A 17,736-nucleotide genomic window follows, 5' to 3' on the forward strand; every position below is an offset into this window, starting at 1 on the left:
CTGGTTATGTGATGCCTTTATGAATTCCCCTCTGACTTGTAGAATATTCATCACCAGAAACTAGCTGGAAATCATTTAATAAACATGTCTCTGCTTGGTTTTTGATGCATGAAATAGTAATTTCTATATCCACATGGAAACAGACTTAATAGTGTTTACTATATTTCTCCTACATGCATTTACAACCTTCAGGATAAACCCTTGAAAGACTATTGATATTTCATTCCTGTTTTCATAAAATGCTCTGCTTCCATTTACCTTAACTATACCCATTTGCAAAACATGCTTATAAACAAGGTGGAATATAACAGAGTACTGTGAACGTACAAACATCTGAGGTTACTCCTCTGGCAGCACAGCTAGCTCTCTATAAATATGAGTAGAAAACTACTTTTTTTTTTTCTTTCTTTCTTTCTTTCTTTTTCTAACTGAGGAAATAATTTTTTATGACTCATGTGAAAACAAGCCTAATTCAGAATTAACCACTGTTGAGTATTTTGACTAGGCAGTAAGGTTTATTCTTAGACCGAGCTTACAGAAATGGTCTTCTACATATAGATCCAGCAGAGATAGGAGAACTGCATTCCTTCATGCTCATTCCCCCTGACACACTCATCTTATGTTTAAGGTGGATAGTCTTACTCACATCCAGGGGAACCAAATTTAACTACTCACAAATTGGGATTTGGCAGAAGGGAAAATCTTGGTTTATGGGAACAGATACATTTCTGGTTATTCACAACTTTCTGAATTTTAACTGATACAAAGAACATATGGCAATAACTTAAAATATCACTGGTAGGAAATGTTCAGTCCTCTTATTCTTTCTGAATAGTATTTACTAGCAAGTAAATCATACTCTCTTTGGCTCTAAATCTCCTTCCTTAAAGTGGGACAAAGAGTAAGTTAAGAGTATTCCATTCAAGTCAGTGGTTGATGTAAAGCAGTGTAAGTAGAAAGATGGTCACCTCTCTTCAGATATTTTCTACATCTCCTCTTGCTAGTGAAAGTAGAGTGATTATTTGCTACAGATTAGGTGATTACACTCTCTGTTTACATTCTCTGTTATTGTTTCTCACTAGGCAAGAGCTGAAAATACTTTGCTTGTTAATTCCTGGTATGTTCCATTAGACACTCACAAGAACCTTAACCTACAGCTCGTGAAAAATCATCATTAATTCAACAGTGCATTTTATTTCAACTGGTGAAGGTTACTAGCAAGTTTATTTATGCCAGTTCTAAGGATGCTCTCAATTGTAATTCCTGATCTGATTTTACAGTTCCATCTCTGCTGGGTTACCAGACTACATAGTTTCTTCTTTCTTTAGAAAAGTAAATCATGAACTTTCTTGTCAAAGAATGAATTCTGAGGATAGGATTCTTCCTGTCAAATGCTTCTGAATCATACTCACATTGCCTGACAATATGCTTCCAGCAAATTGCCCAGACTAGGTGATTAGGCTAATTGGTAAGTGATTAAAAGAGCCAGGTGCCTTTAGGGAGGGCTAATACAGATTTTTTCCTGTGTAGAAGAGATAACCAGTTGAAATCCCTAGCTGTAAAAACAGTGCTTCTATAAAGAAGCCTAAGCAGACCTCAAATTCAGAATTGCTCAGCAGGCATCTTTTTGAACACAGACTGTTAGGTTATTTCCTGAGAGATAAGGATCAGCAGTGGATGAGCTTTCCTTTGGAAAGCAGGGAAATGTCTTTGCACAGGAAAAGAGAAAACATGAGGTCTTACCCAGCAGAAACTTGAATCACTGCTTGTCTTTCTCAGGAGATTGCTTTAGCTACTTGGGGAGAAGACAGACAATGATAAGGCCATTCTACAGGCTTCCTGTTCTTGCTTGACTTTAAAAAAGCAATTTAAAAACTCACAGGGCCAATGAGAATTAATGAGAGAAATATAGCAATGAGACCTTATTATGTTATAGTTATATGTTATTATGTTGTAGTATCCTTCTACTCCTCATACAAATAACTGGTTATAGATATCTATCAACACTGACTGTATCCATGAAGCTTCTCAGACTTGGACAATGGAGTGGAAAAGTGGGGGAAGGGGGACAGAAACAAAGGAAGGAATGAAATGAAGAGTATATAAAGACAGTGTTGCAGAAAAATAGCTTTACTGTAACAAGAATACTGTAACTGTATCCTTTCGCAAAGAATAGATTCTTTCCCCTTCAATGGATTATCAGAAGGATTGCATTCATTTTATTACTTGTTCTGGAGCTCATTCTTGATGGAGCAGGTTTTCCATGGGAAGCTCTTTGTGGACTGATCTTAGCAGTCAGGCTAGGTGAGCAGTCAGCCATAGGTGAGTTGGCCATTAACTCATACGTCAAACTTATGAAGAGATTGCAGGCATTACTTCGGCTTGGAAGTTTAAGCATCAGACTGTTTTCTTGGCACTGTGAGAGGAAGTCAGCTCTTCCTCAACAGCCTATACTGCCTCTTCTACATGCCCTGTTAACTTTACCACAATTAATTTACATAGTATTTTCCATAAGGAGTGTATCTAGGAGATAAAAAGTAAACTGGAAGATGAACTAGTTATTCTTTGTTGAAGTAGTACATTTATTAATAATATACTTTGGGACATTTTAAACTAATAATCAGATAATATAAGTAACAGAAGTAGTAAATTTTAGCATTTTACATCTTCAAATATATCCTTGTCACCCAAGGAGCTAAAAGTATATTATTTTAGAAATTATTTCTCTATATCAAAGAATGAAATGATATTCATTAACGAATACCTGTTAATTCTAATAATTGTTCCCCATTTCATTAAACAATTAACAAAACAAAGCATTTTAAGCAAACTTCATCAGTATTTAATGAAATTAAAAGCATTAATCTTGGTGATGAAATTACTGAAATCAGAAGGAAAGTTACTCATGAATAACTGAAAAAGGAAGGAGGGAAAAAAAATCCCAAAGCAGTAACTGAAATTAACTGGTAAATAATAACAAGATAAATTGTTTCTCCTGGGAATGGTAAGAACATATTGCCATGTGAGTGAGAGGCTGCACACAAAGTCAAACTGCAGTTTATTCTTCACAAGTCATTTGAGTTCAATACACCAGTCAGAGCATTTCATTGCAGTGTTAGTGGAGATGAAGATATTTAGAATGCTTGAGCATGCTGGTACTCTAGATGACGTGCTGAATTTCAAACTGACAGGTTAATGGTAAGTAAACCATTTTCTCCTTGGCATTTTTGAAAGCGTGCTTTGAATCTAAACACCTTTCTTTGGTTTGCACTCAGCAGAGATAATGGATGCCTTAGGAATTTCTGCTTTAGGGTTACTATATGTCTGTGACTGAAAAGCTAAATAAATGAGTAGTAAAGCAGCATACTGCTGGTCAGAAGGAATTTTAAAATGCCCAATATCCAGAAATAATCAGATATTTAAAATAAGGATGTAAACTGGAAGTTCTATTTGCTTTTAATCTACTAACATTCATCTCTTCATTTTTTTCTCTATAATCATGAGTACTTGAAACTTAGTTTGCTTTGTAGTGAGAGCTGACATTCTCATAGTCATGCGACTTAGGGATAGTCACAGAATATCCTGAGTAGGAAGGGACCCATAAATATCACTGAGTCCAACTCCTGCAGTCTTCAAAGGCAGAATAAAAAAGAAAAAATATAGGCTTTATTTCAGCTCCAAAGAAGTTCCCAGAAAACTGTCTTCTTCAGTACTCACAGCTATGAGGTCTGCCAAGCTGAAATGAATAACTGACCATTAAGAAATTAAGCTGGTGTAACTAAGTGACCAGAATGGCAGAGTTGCTGCTGGCCTGTAAGCATTGATGAAGATCTACAAGTATCACTGATGACATCTTAAGACATTTTCCTGCTCAAAACATATAGATGACAGGAACAGCGATGTTAAAATACTCAAAATAATAACAAAAAAAGATTGATTTCTAATTTTAAATTCCTCATATCTGTGAAGTGCGTTTCATTCACTTACTCCAGATTGATGGTATTGCTTGGAAACAGAGTGAGTTCCTTCTGGCTTTGAGATCTGAGCAGGAAGAGAAATACTGTGATTCTGTGAGTGTTGCAAGTGATACACTGACTTATCTTAGGCACTTTAGTCACTGATATGTGATGCTTTTTAATACAGTTCTGCCTAGCAACACTTTGAGTACTTACTGTCCACATCAGAGCCTAGCAACATAATAGGAAAAAAGTTATAATCTTTTTTATCTATACCTATCTCTTGGAATGTTAGCATAAGTTGGTATATCTTGGCTTGTTCACTAACATTTTTACTAGAGCAGAGTTTAGTTCTGGATTAGTTAATGGGATAAAAACATGCAAGAGCAATTGCAAGTGAAGTTCAATGAGAGTTCTTTAACATTGTATATGTCTGTACCATATATCATATAGGATGGGTATATTAACCAGAGTTCAGACATATGCATCTTCCTTTATCTTTTTCACTAAATAAAGAGATAATGAAAACTAAAATGATATCAGATCTCAGTAACAGTTACGTCAGCCATAAAACCAAAGGAATTATTTTAGCATAAATAATTTATGTTAAAGCTACCTGCAGATGCAGCACAGTTTGATTCTATGCATGCTTGCAAAAGATACCAGGTGCCTTAGCTGACTTTATCCTTTTCCGATGGCTATTACTATGGTGAACCACTTCCAATATAAATTAGTTTATCTTCGCAATATCTCAGCGCAGTTCTTAATAGTGAGAGCAATGTAATAACGTACAAAACATTTGGTAAACAGAGTTAAAGGAATTACAGTGTTCTTGGGAGCAGATCAGATTTTATACCTTCCAGTTCTTTAGCATCCATAATATGCAGAGGCAGAGAAAGGGGAGAGGGTGTGGCTTAAATTAAAATTATATAAGCATATGGATGACAAAACAATATAGACTTCTTGCGATTAATAAAGACCAGATATGCTTACTTGATCTGTAATTATTCTTGGCTTTTGCGGCCTGCTTTGTTTGTAAAACTCTTATTCTCCTTACATTTGTCCAGTCTGTCTTTGAACCTTAGCTATTCTCTCAGTATCTTGTATTACTCACCTATAGTTCCATACAGTGTAATAATTTGTCCTTCACATTCTCCCCCTGCAATTTATTTTTAGTATTATTAAATACATGCTTGGAGTGTTTTTTCTGTCTGTGTAAATAAGGGCAAAGGAGAAAGGCAATACAGTGGAAAATGCTACTGGTAAAATAAGTGCTTCTTTGCTTATTTGAAGCTTTCACAGCATTACTGATGAATACACATTCCAGTACACTAAAAGGATGAAGATAAACTAATAGTCACCCTGGTCCCCGCTGCATATTCCTATTCTGTATCATATATGACTGAAAGAATAGAGAAGGCCAGCATATTCTACTTAACCAAATATACAATTACCATCATTATTTTAATTTACACCATAAATTCTATAAGTGTGCTAGCTGCTTCGCAGAACAAATAACGCTGTAGAATCACTGTTGTAAAATTCTGATTTCATTTCAGAACATTTGTAATCAAAACAATTAGCTACAGTGAAGAGATCGTGTAATAAGGGAAAACAATTATACTTCAAGTATCTCTTGACAGTTCCCCTAAAAATAACCTTCATAACAGCTTGTGTCTTATGAAATGTTCTCCTTTTTTCAGGAATATAAACATGAAATGGTCCTAAAGTGACCACTGGAGTGTATTGAATCATCTTAAAGTGACCATCTGTAAAACAAGCATTAGTCCCCGAATAAGCTGATGATAACAAGAATGAGAACTGATTTTTATTCAGTACTTTTTATCAGTACATTTCAGTATTATACAGGTGAGGTATTTGTAAGAATAGGGCAGATGAATTACTGAATAACATGATTTGTCTGTTTGCACTTTGTGGGATTTCACTATTTTCTTCACAAGGATGTTCCACTGCTTAATAGTTCTTCTAATTAGAAAGAGTCTTTCTATTTAATCAAAACTTTCTTTCTTGAAATTTCAACTAATTATTTCTCATATTGTCAGTTTTGGATAATGAGAACAATTCTGCTTCTTCCTCATTATAAGTTATGAGTGGCTTCTACAGACTGCGCGCAAGAAAGCGATAACATTTCTAAGCTGTGAAAAACACCTGCTGCATCTTTAATTGCAGACCTACACAAATCATCACAACAGTTAATCACTGAATCCTCCACAACTTAATTACACTTCTCATTGAGGGATCTCTGAGTTGCTTAAAAATGTTAATGTGTTTAATGTAAATAATTTGACATGCCATGGATTACTGTCGGCCTCACATAATGGGGTGGAAAGATGACTACCATGTCTACTGGTAGTTTCCTTACTTAATCACAAGACCATCTGTATGTGAGCAACATTATGGCTTACTAAACAAAGGATTTTAAAAACAGCGAACATTTTTGTAACATATGAAGTCAATATGAAACACTGAACATATTCCACTGGATTAAAAAAAGTGTACATTGAAATATGTACATTCTTTTTCTGTATTTACTTCTATGGCCTTAGTTATATTCATATACAAGGTCAGCTGTAAGGACAGATTAAATCAAGAGATAGTCCAAACAGACCAAGTTTTCTTTCCTTTCCCATATTGATTTTAGAGCAGATAAGACTGAATGGTGACCCTTTATGAAGTGCTGTGGGATTTTCTTTTAGAGAGACTCAGTCATCTATCTTTCAGGAAGTATCAGACCTTGAGGAGGATGATTTAACAAATCCCATTAGACTAAAAATGAACAAACTGTCTGAGAATATAATCAAGTCTAAAATGACTACATGCATTCTCTCTTGTCTCTAGAAAAATAAAACCAATCTACAGCATCCTTGAAGAAATGGAACATACTAAAAAGGAGCAAAAGTCAGGCTTTCTATCTTTCCATCACTCTTTTATCAAGTTGTCTTATACAATAAACAGGGGCTAACCAAATCCATAGAGAGGAATCTTTCAAATTAAATTAGGAAATATTGGAAAAGCATATTTGAATGATGCAGTGAGAAAGTCCAAGCATACATTAAACAGGTTTAATCTTTCCCAACTTCCATGGTGTGGTTTGCAAGAGCTTTTTCTATTACATTCTGGATTTCATTTGTTAGTTGGTTTTCTAATGATGGGTGCTCAAGTGATGTTTAACTGGTTTTCCTTTGTAGAGGGAGAATTTAATAACCTAAAGAACTTAATAATTTAGACCCTGTCAGTTCTTCCACTTTCACCCCTCCCCCATGCTCTTTCATCAACTACAAAATCAGCTCAAAACTAGAGTACCAAGAAATACACTTCAGTCATGCTATCACAAAATATACTGGAGATGAAAATGGGACAAGGAAATGCCTAAATTTATGCTCTATGTTTCGTTTATAAAATAATCATCTCTTTCACTAATTATAAGGAGATATAGCTGGCAGTCATTGCCTCTTTTCTGTAATAACTATTTTATGTATTTCCTTTAATTTTCTCAAATCAGTCTTCTAAATTTTGCCCAGAATGCTACCTTATAAAAGCATTAATGAAATGCCTCATTAACTGCTTCCTTTTGTTACTTCTGTCCTGGCAATGCCACTTCAAATTCAAAGTACAGAACTGGTCATATGCTAGCAATTGTGAAGTACTTTGAAATGCTCTGCTTGAAAGGCACTCTGAAAATACAGCACTGAAACTGCAACCATTGCTTTTGACCATAACTGTCACGTTAACAGCACTTAGTAAGAAAATTAGATGGCCTGGCCTGGTTTTTTTTCCACTGAATTTAAGTATTTTTAGATGAGTTTAAAATATGCACATAAAAACAACATCTGAATAGAATTCATTAATACACTTTTAGCTGACTAAATCCTATAAGTATAATATATAATAACCAAAGTGTCTTTAAAAAAAGCACATCATTTCTGGTTCAGAAAACCTCCAAAACAGGCAATTTTATTCCAGTCTTTCCAATGCACAGTAGTACTATGAGATTAAATGCATTGTGAATATATGCATTGATTTAAATATGTTTCTCTTAATGTGGACTAAATCAAACAATTAGATATGGAAATATATTTTCCCCCTTTGTAAATCACTAATATGTATTAAAAAAATAATTGTTAGATTTTATGCAATTTTCTTCATTGTGAGAGGATTTTAATTACTGAGGCAGGAGACTTGGGATATTGGTGATGTTACTATGCTTTCTTTTTACAAGTACTTTGTCTTCATGCTTTATAGCATAAACCAAAAGAATGACCTTCTTTTAGTCTGTAATAACATACTTGTGAAGATTTAAAGAGCAATGCTCAATCAGAAATAACAGCTAGTCTTCCCAGGAATTTCAAGGAGCCTAACCGTTAAAGAAATACAGTTAAAATGAACAAAAACAGTATCTTACTTGGTCCTCAAAGGAGATTGCCTGGGCAACATCTCTGGGAAATCCATCGATCACTATACCCTCTTCATCAGGGATCTGCATTAATCTCTGTTTGATTTCAGTTATGGTTGTTTCCTTTCACAGAGAAAAGAAGTTTATTCAGTATTGTGAAGTAGGTTTCCTTGATGGTGCACATTAAGACAGCATGTACAAATCCTCAGAAAGTAAATATTAACAGAGGATAGGCTTAACTCTGCTGTACCTGGGGGGCTAGTTCTCCAGTAGTAATTATTTTAGCAATTAGACTCCATTTTCTATTGCTGCTTGTGCTGTGGATCTTCTTTCTTAACAATTCACCAACTGATATGTAGTTAAATCCATAGCGCTCTGCTATTTTCAAACTCTGTGTTCCTTTACCACTTCCTGGGCCACCTATTGTTAAGAATAAGCAAAACATTAAATTAAAACGTCACCCGAAGTACTCAGTCATATGGGAAATCTCCACTGCCACCACCAATCCTCCAGTACCAGAACACACCTTGCAGCTACATGATTTTTACCAGTCATTAGAAATAGATCTGATCTACCCAGTTATAAAGGTACAGTTTTTAAAACTACAAAGAAATACAAATTACTTATGAAGAAAAAATAAATATCCTCTTCTGGGCTTGACCTCATCTGAAAGCTGTTCCTGCAAAGGAATTTTTCCTGATTTGTAGTAAGGGAGAGACAAATGAACCAGTCTCCTCTGGACTCTTTGGATCCAAAGGTAGAGTCAAATAGTCTTGTTTACTCATGGCAGAATACCTGTTTAAATAAAGCATCCAAGAAATTGAACTAATAAAATCTGCTCCTAAATAGGAGTTTCTAAGGTTTTGTAATTTTAAAATACAGAGAAATATTAAATAATCAGCTGAGATGTTTCTACAGTAATTTGGTAGATGGATTCTCATTGAACCATGCGTACTTCTGGTATTGATACTCAAAGAATCTGATAGAGAAGCAATTTGTTAGATTCAGCTTGATGGACAACTCGAAGAATAAAGAGACCCTTCAGGCAGAATAGGTATCAAAATCACAGCCACATTAGACAATAGGGAATGCTGAGGTGAGGGTCATTTGGACAGCAGAAACAAGAATACATGTATAAAAAAAGTCAGAACAGATCTGAACTAACAGAATGTGATAAGATGTGAAGAACAGAGAAACTGGAACCCAGTGTGTAAAAAGAGTGAATGGTTTTGACAGAAATAAATATTTACTTATGGAAAGATGTATATCACTAAATAGCATACAAAATCAAAACCAAACCGAATGCTTTGATATTAACTCCCAACACTAGCTAGCTATTTTGGGAGCACTTTTGTGTGAGAGCACTGAATTTTACTTCACAGACAAGGAATCAGTCTTACTAAAAACATAATACACATTTTCCCTGAACATTAAAAAAATGCAGCAATGTGGTAAAAGTAAATATGGATACAATGAGCTGCCTTCTAGTAATAATAGAACTCTTGCTTATCGTTGTCTGCATTATTCCCATAAATAGCTTTTAGCTCAAACCTGTACCACTACATGGCAGAGGGCTTTCAGTGCCACCAGCAGCCATGAGCAATGTTTCTGCACGGTGACTGTGCTGGTAACTGTGCCTTGCTGTTGTAACTTAAATCAGGTCATTCCTTCACCTAACAAGGCACAAGCTTTTTCTCTTCTTTCTGCAGATTAAATTAGGCTTTGCAGCTATTACTGAATATCAAGTATAGTAGGTGATCTATTTTTTTCAGCTTTCCTCTTTGTTAGAATAAAGAATGTTTCCCTTTTGTAGATATACAAGCGTTTGTTGTACCAGGAATCAGGTACAACAATTCACCCAGGTAGCTACAAAGTAGCTCTGCTTTGGTTCTCTTCAGTTCCTTCTGGTGGCATGCTCAGCCTTCCCCATGACAGCTACATTCCACCAAACCTTATGCTCTATTTTGCTCCTGTGACAAAACCATACCTGATACAGATGTTCTAATGAGATAAGACTATGTTGTTTACAATTTATTACAGCTCTTGGTAATCTGGAACAATAGCAGGTTTGTCGTAGTGGATTCCCAGTGTGCTTTTCCTTAGATAGATGAAAAGCCCAGCACAGAGAAGTGCCGCTAATTGCCAGCTGATTGCTGCTGGTTTGCACGGAGTAGGTATTACCATAGTATGTACATAATATGTACATGTAATATGTAAATAATATTTACATCACAGAGAAGGGAAGGTCCTGCCGCGTCACAACCCATGTCCTCACTAACACCTACTACAAAATCTATTCTTAATTACAATATCTACTCACTCTGTGTAAAGATTTCTGTAAGCTATATATATAAAGCCACACACTGCAATCTAATGTGCATAACATAAAAAATGTATACAATATATTCTATATATTGTTTGTTCGAGTGTACCAGTTATTTGTATTAATTTATGTGGGTTTTTTTTGTTTTGTTTTTTTTTTCAATACTACAAGCTACCAGATATAAGCAGCAGTAGGTTGTGACTGCCTTAAAGCAAAGGACTTGTAGAACATTCTGGATCCAATGCTGTGCATAATCGTTGCATATATAAAACTTTATTTCAGTTTATTTCCCTGAGGATGCCAGACCAGTTTGAAACAAACTACCTTGCAGTTCAGTAAAAGAGAAGTTCAAAACATAAATAGCTTATCTCTAGATAATTAGAAACAGAAAAAAATGCGAGAACAAGGGTAATAATGCATATATGACAGTAGAGTTACAAAAGATGCCAGAAAAGGAGGAATTGTTTCTTGAAAAAGCATCACTCTCTGTAAAAGCCTAAAAGAACTGGAAAAAAAAAAAAAAAAAAAAAAAAAAAGTAGAATTTTTTGAAAGCAAGTAGACCTTACATTTCTGTAAGGGAGAGATTTCCTTTGTCATTAAAGAGAAGCAGAATAAAGGTGTACACTGACACTTCTTTCAATTCAAATTTGCAAGCATAAAAAAAAGAGAGAAAAGTATTTCTTTAATGATCTCACAAATCACATTTTTTACAATCCAAAAGAATATCCCTTCAGAGCAAACTGGGGTTATCCATTTACAATCTAGTGGGAAGCAGGTTATTAAAGAAAAGTGATTGGACAAAATTAATTCTCACAGTAAATCATTATAATCTCCATTTTTGACTCCAATAAATTATACTGGCAAACTGTACGCTAGAAGCGAAAATCAAATCCCTTTTTCATTATTTTCAGTTATTCTGAGATTAGACATTATTAAGGAAAAGCATGATCACTTCTTAGATGTCTGGATCAGGGAACATTTGCTGTATCTAAGATTATGTTTGCTAACTGGTTTTAAGAGATGCTCATTATGCCCAAGTTGTTTTACTAAGGCAGTTGTTTTAATGTGGCAGAAGTTCAAACTTTTGACTTTGCTTACACTGTTGCAAATTCAAATTAAACTCGTGTAGTTAAGATTCCTGAATAGATTTGTGATTTCAAAATCAAGCTGTGGACTGAATTTAACAAACGGAAGAATCAGCCAATTAGCGACAGTTCTAACTTTGTTCGACCCTTCAAACTTTTCTTATGAAAACTTTCATCTTGTTTTAACTAACGTTTTTCGCTAAGTGCATTTTAAAGGCAATGGTTTAAAGGATGTGGCTAATGACATCAGAGGAATTTGTAAGGTATTCAGACTGTATCAATAGTAAAAATGTATTCCTCAGAATACATTAGGAAGTATGCTATAGCACTATAGTGCTTTAGAAACTTAATTTTCCATTCATCTACATGGTTGCCGTTCTCCTGATTCTACCTCATTTTTCACATACTTGTTTTGTATCTTTACGTTTCATCAGCTGACTTTTCTGCAAATGCAGAAAAAGAACCAAATCCCACTCTTATGGCTACTTGGTGCATTATATACATGATGAATTTCATAAAGTCTAGAAGCTGTAAAAACCTTTATGGAAGCACTAAGAAGACCTTGGGCTAGTGCATTATTAAAGTTCACTAATATGAGTTCCTTAACTTTCGTTTGTTTCAGTCTCCAACAGTGGATGGAACAAGTGTCATAGTGGCTAGGCAGTAAGGTAAATTAAGTCTAGTTAGACATAAATATGTTGCTTAACTGGAGCTTTAATGGGCACTTTTATGCAAACTGAGAAGTATGCAACACATTTTTTTCGTGTACAATTTTTGTCTCTTGAAATATATACTGGCCTTTTTTTTTTTTTTTCCATTTTTCTCTCTTTTATACTTTCAATTTATGTTTTTATGTGCTTTCTCAATAGAAAGTTGAATTTGGGAGAAATTTTCCTGATATTGTACAAAATTGGACAGTAGCTGTTAAGCTTCATATAGTATTGTGTTGCTATCAGATCACACTGTAATAGGCAGATTCAGAGAGACTCAATTGGAAAATAAACCTGAAATAACCTTTGTGGGATGCTTACAATGTTCTCTATATAAAAGGGAGAAAACAAAAGCTCTGCAAAATCCATGCTCTGCTCACTATATGCAGGTGTTCAAGGATTTCACTTTAAATACTCCTGCACTCAGTTCCAGAGGTGAAAGCCAATCTCTTTCTTTTGTCTAGACTGAATCTTCATTCATTGCTCTACTGTAATTGAGCTACACAAATTTCAATGCATAAGAGACAGCTTTTCTTCCTATTAAAAGGAAGGCTAGTTAATTAATTAAGATGAATGAAGGGCATGTGGTCTTTCTCCATCTAAAGTAAACCTGATAGTTCAGTGGTGCGTGGAGAGATTTGCCTGTTGTGATTTGTCATGCGGAAACAAAATACAAAGGCAGTGCAAATGCCTAAGCCATTCTTTTGGCATACCACAAATATTTAGAAAAATGCCTGTTTTTCTCTTTGCAGTATATTTGACTATCACATTTCTGAGGACTGCTGGATGCAGACCCTGGAGAACATTCATTTCCTAGAGATCCCACTTTATAGTGCAGGGAAAACACTTCTGTTTTACACTGTTCTCTGTTACAGAGAAAATCTCTCCTTTTGGTATAAATAAGGATTTATAGACAAAAATGTGATCCTCTGTTCCTCGTACCCGTGCTTGTACCTATTTAAACATTGTAGAAAGACAACTGCCCCAGATGACAAATAAACTAAAATTCAGCCAAAGAAACGTAGATTTAGCCTTAAACTGCAGTTATCTCTTAATAACCAGCATGATTGTTTGAGGCTGGAAAACAGTTGCTTAGAAAGGGCACTAAACAGCACACAAGAGGGAATCTGGAGAGAGAGCACAATTAACTCCTTTTCAGGTTTCTCTCTCCAAAATTGGCACAAGATTCACTTGCCAGTAGATCTAGAGATTAGTTTATGAATGTTATGCACTCATAACATTCTGGTAGTATACACTCATAACTGGTAGTATACACTCAATCCAGACGGGCCTGATGATCAGTTTTTAAGGTTCTAACTGGCTTATCCATTATTTTAAATAGCCTTTTTTTTTTTTTTTTTTTTTTTTTTTTTTCCAGCTTTGGATACATCTACATTAGGTGTTTCATTTCAGATCCAGAGGAAGAGCACTTTGATTCACATAGGGACTTGTGAAGGAATGGATTCATTTTAGATTAAACTGTACCAGAAGATATGCTCCAAAAGTAAACCATAGGCACTCCAGCCACTAATGGACACTGAAGCTATAGAATAGGACCACAAATGCTCATGGCAACTCCATTACAATGCTAGCAGTTGGATGTTATGTCCTCAGCACTAAGAGTTTATGTTTCTGATTCACTCTAATCGGGCTGCACCACTTGCTAGGGCAGACAGAATACCTGCATTTAAATACACACTGGTACCTGCTATGTTTGCAGAACAAGTAAAAAGTGAAATCAGGAAACACAAAATGTTGTCAAAATGAGTCTGTGTTCATACCTATGACAAGGATAATTTTTGGTCGAGGTCTTGCAGGATCAAACACATCATATTCCTCAATTAGCTCAGCAGTTTCAGAAAGATCGGTGTCACTTTCTATAGAAAACTGTTGGATTGGAGGGAGTCGGTCATACCGTCGGTAAGGGAAGTTAGAATTATCAGGCATCACTGTAAAATAGTAAGATAAACTGGGAATCGTGCAAATATACAAAAAATTGAAAACCTATTTTGTACACAGATTTAAATATAATAAATAAGCGTAAGGATAAAGGCTAGCTTTACTGTAGTGAAAAAAATAGAGTATCTTCTAATTTTACAATGTGCTTGCTATCACTGCATTCCTTGCCTCTAATTATCTGATTTATTAAATTGGAACCACTAAGAGTCCATTTTCCTTTCTGTTTCCTTAAATTTACAAATACTTCAGCTTTTCTGTGAAAATCTGTTCATAGCACCCAGAGTTTGGCAGTGGCCTCTGAGAAGAGGAAGCTTGTGTTGTGCAGACAGCCTGTACTGCTAAGCAGAACTCCTCTGGTGATACATGTTGTACACAGAGATAGAATAGTAATCTTGCTAATTAGTTTAATGAACTGCTGGATGGCAAGGAAGAATAACTATGGCAACTGAAAGACAAGCTAACTACTCCTCGTTAACATTACAAATAAAATAATTACAGGTTTGGATAATGACATTTGCTGGGCTTTATGAGAAGCACCTTTACCTAAGAATTTGTAGCTTTTATCATATTAATACATTCTGCATATATAGCTTCAATAAAAATTAGGCCAAAAAAAAGTGCAGTGAAGTTGGTACATATGTTACCCATAAGGACCAACCAAAAACATAAGCCAAATGCATTAAGAGAGCTTTGATCCTGTCTTTGCAACTATTTTAAGGAGGATATGAGAAATCTCTCCACTGATGTGTCAAACATTTACACAGCAAACATACATTATCAGGCTGCAAAATGATTACAACTTCCTCTCTCACACATTTGTTACAGGAGGAGAAACCCAAATGTGAAAGCCCAATTGAACAGAAAACTTAATCCTTTGCCTAACAAAGATCAGAATGAGACTCGGTCTGCTATAGAAGTCAGTATACAATAATTTAACAGTGGATGTAAAACCATTCATAATACAGAAGATATAAGTATTTTCACACTTAATACATTACCATTTCTGAAAAAAGATCTCCTTGGTTGTCCTCCATTGAGTGGAGGCAGAGTCTTCTTTTCTGGGCTGACAAAAGTGTCCCATTTCACTTTTTCTGATCCTCCAAGCTCTTTGACCTTCTGCAAGCAGCTTTCCAAATATTCAATAGGGTCATCAGGTTTGTAACACATTAATCCATTCAACAGACTCTGCAATGTCAGATCAGAAATACATACAACAAAGATAGATGGTAGGAAGAAAGAAGCACATACACTTAGAATTTGACCTTGCGTAGAGAAATCTCGTATTCCTTATATATTCAGACTTCCCATTCAAACCAATGCACAAGACTGAGGCCTGCATAAATTACATGATTTGAGCTTGTTGGTGTTACAAAAAATGATTCAGGGGGCTTAGGGCTATGTCTTTATACTTGTCTGTTTGCATCAAAATAGAAACTGAAAATAATTCAAAAAATAATGCCCTTAAATTTTCTTAGACCTGCTGCTGGCAAATATATGTACAGCAATGCGTGAGCCAAAAAAATCCACTTACATACACTGCGTATTCTGTTAAATCACTAGAGTGTATATTTCTGTTAAAGATGGGTTCAGCCACAGGTATAATACGCATATTCCTGGGTCAACAGTTTAACAAATAATGAGAAAAGATTTTTCATAATCATGAGAATTTCCCACTTACCATCTTGGTAAGTATTGGAGAAAAAACCCAAACCCAAAGATCGCAGGCGGTTCCAGATGTAACAGAGCAGAAATTCCCAGGCATTAGAAAACCCCTGCCTGTGCCATCCATTCCACACTTGTACCAACGAGCATTGCGGAGTGTGGAAGAAGGAATGCTAGGCCCTCCTCTGACGCATGGGGATTGATTTTTCTTGACAAAGTGATACATATAGGTCACCAGCTCACCTCTCCACACCTCATCCAACCTGCTCCAAAGAATCAATGTTACAGGGTGGTTTATCTTCCTTTGTGTTTCTCCCAATCTGTGTGCATGTACTCTGAGGGTCATAGTTGATGCCAGTCATAAAGATCTCTGATTCAGGATCTGCTCATTTATTATCTACAGTTCATACTATGAGTGAGTGCTACTTATATAGGTTTGTGGTTATAAAAAGGGGTATAATGTATATGCATCTAGGCATTATTTTACTTACCTGACCACAGCACCTAGCCATGTATTTTTGCAGATGTGCACCATTACTGTAAATAGCTAGCACCAGCCTTACGCCTGTATAGGAAAACAGTTTGATCTGCATCTCTTGCTAAAGCATTCACATTTTCAGTGTGTCTGCAAAATGTAACAATGCTCTGTGCCCTGTCATTTCCAAACATACAGAGAACAATGTCTTGCTTCCGAACAGACTATGGAAAATGCATATGTGTGCGTTTTATATAGAAGGTGGAATGCCTGCTTCTGAAAACATACGTATATATATATATATATATAAATTCATTCTGCATAGGGAAGTAATCACCGACCATTAGCAGCAGGTAACTTGCAAGAAGCCAGAGTTTGCTCCCTCCCGAGGGGCTGAACGAGGGCAGTCGCTGCCCCCACCCCGGGCCGGGGGGCGCTGCGGGGCTGCTGCCTTCATACCTACTGCCCGGCAGTACTCGCGCCCCGGGGTGTGGGGTCCAGCCCGCAGTGGTGCGGCTCCGTCCTTCCAGCCACCTTCAGTCCCCCGCCCCCAATAAACACCCAGCCCCGTTAATCGTACCTCGAAAAGCTGCGGAATCTCCCTGCGGGCAAGATACTCCTTCGCCTCACCGGCGCTCATACCGGCGGCAGGGGAGCAGGGGCAAGGCGGTGCAATGCGGGAGCCTCTCGGTGAGGCTTCGGCGGGCGGGCGAGCCGGGGCGGGGGGAGGAGGGAAGGCAGGCTGCCCGCCTCTCCGTCCCCGCTGCACGGAGGGAGAGGGAGAGCGGTTCTGCCCCCCCAAAAGGCGGGAGGAAGGCGGGCGCAGGCTGCCGGGGAAAGTTTCAGGAGGTGTCCGCGGAGAGGCGGAGGTGGGATTTGGCTGAGCATCGCTGGCGCTCGGACTGCTAAAATCCCGTGTGTTGTGGTCATTGTGACCATGAGATCACAGGGACGGTCCTGACGAGGTCCCTTGTCCAGCCTTCATCTCAGAGCTGGGTTAGCTCTGAGCTCCTAGAAGGTTGGTAAGGGCTTGAAGTGGTGGTCTCACCCTGCAAACCCCAAACGGCGGCACAGCCTCTCTGTGTAGCCTGTGCTTAGCTGGTGTTGTGGTTTCTTTCCGTTCCATTACAGCCTGCCTTGGCTCAGTTTGT

The 17,736-nt window shown here is 36.7% G+C and overlaps 1 protein-coding gene across 1 annotated transcript in view; it reads right to left on the bottom strand.

Annotated features, from left to right (window-relative positions):
* The window catches only part of AK5 (adenylate kinase 5), an 82,521-nt gene extending 65,118 nt beyond the window's left edge, over positions 1–17,403 (bottom strand). The window contains exons 1-5 of the mRNA XM_072343655.1: positions 17,166–17,403; positions 15,447–15,633; positions 14,271–14,438; positions 8,621–8,790; positions 8,380–8,493 (exon numbers count right to left, since the gene is read on the bottom strand). Coding sequence (XP_072199756.1) covers positions 8,380–8,493; positions 8,621–8,790; positions 14,271–14,438; positions 15,447–15,633; positions 17,166–17,225 — 699 coding nt within the window. The 5' untranslated portion in view covers positions 17,226–17,403. The remainder of the gene's footprint in view (positions 1–8,379; positions 8,494–8,620; positions 8,791–14,270; positions 14,439–15,446; positions 15,634–17,165) is intronic.
* Between the last annotated feature and the right edge of the window lie 333 nt (positions 17,404–17,736).

This window comes from Excalfactoria chinensis, chromosome 8, assembly GCF_039878825.1.
Source record: "Excalfactoria chinensis isolate bCotChi1 chromosome 8, bCotChi1.hap2, whole genome shotgun sequence".
Taxonomy (NCBI): Eukaryota; Metazoa; Chordata; class Aves; order Galliformes; family Phasianidae; genus Excalfactoria; species Excalfactoria chinensis.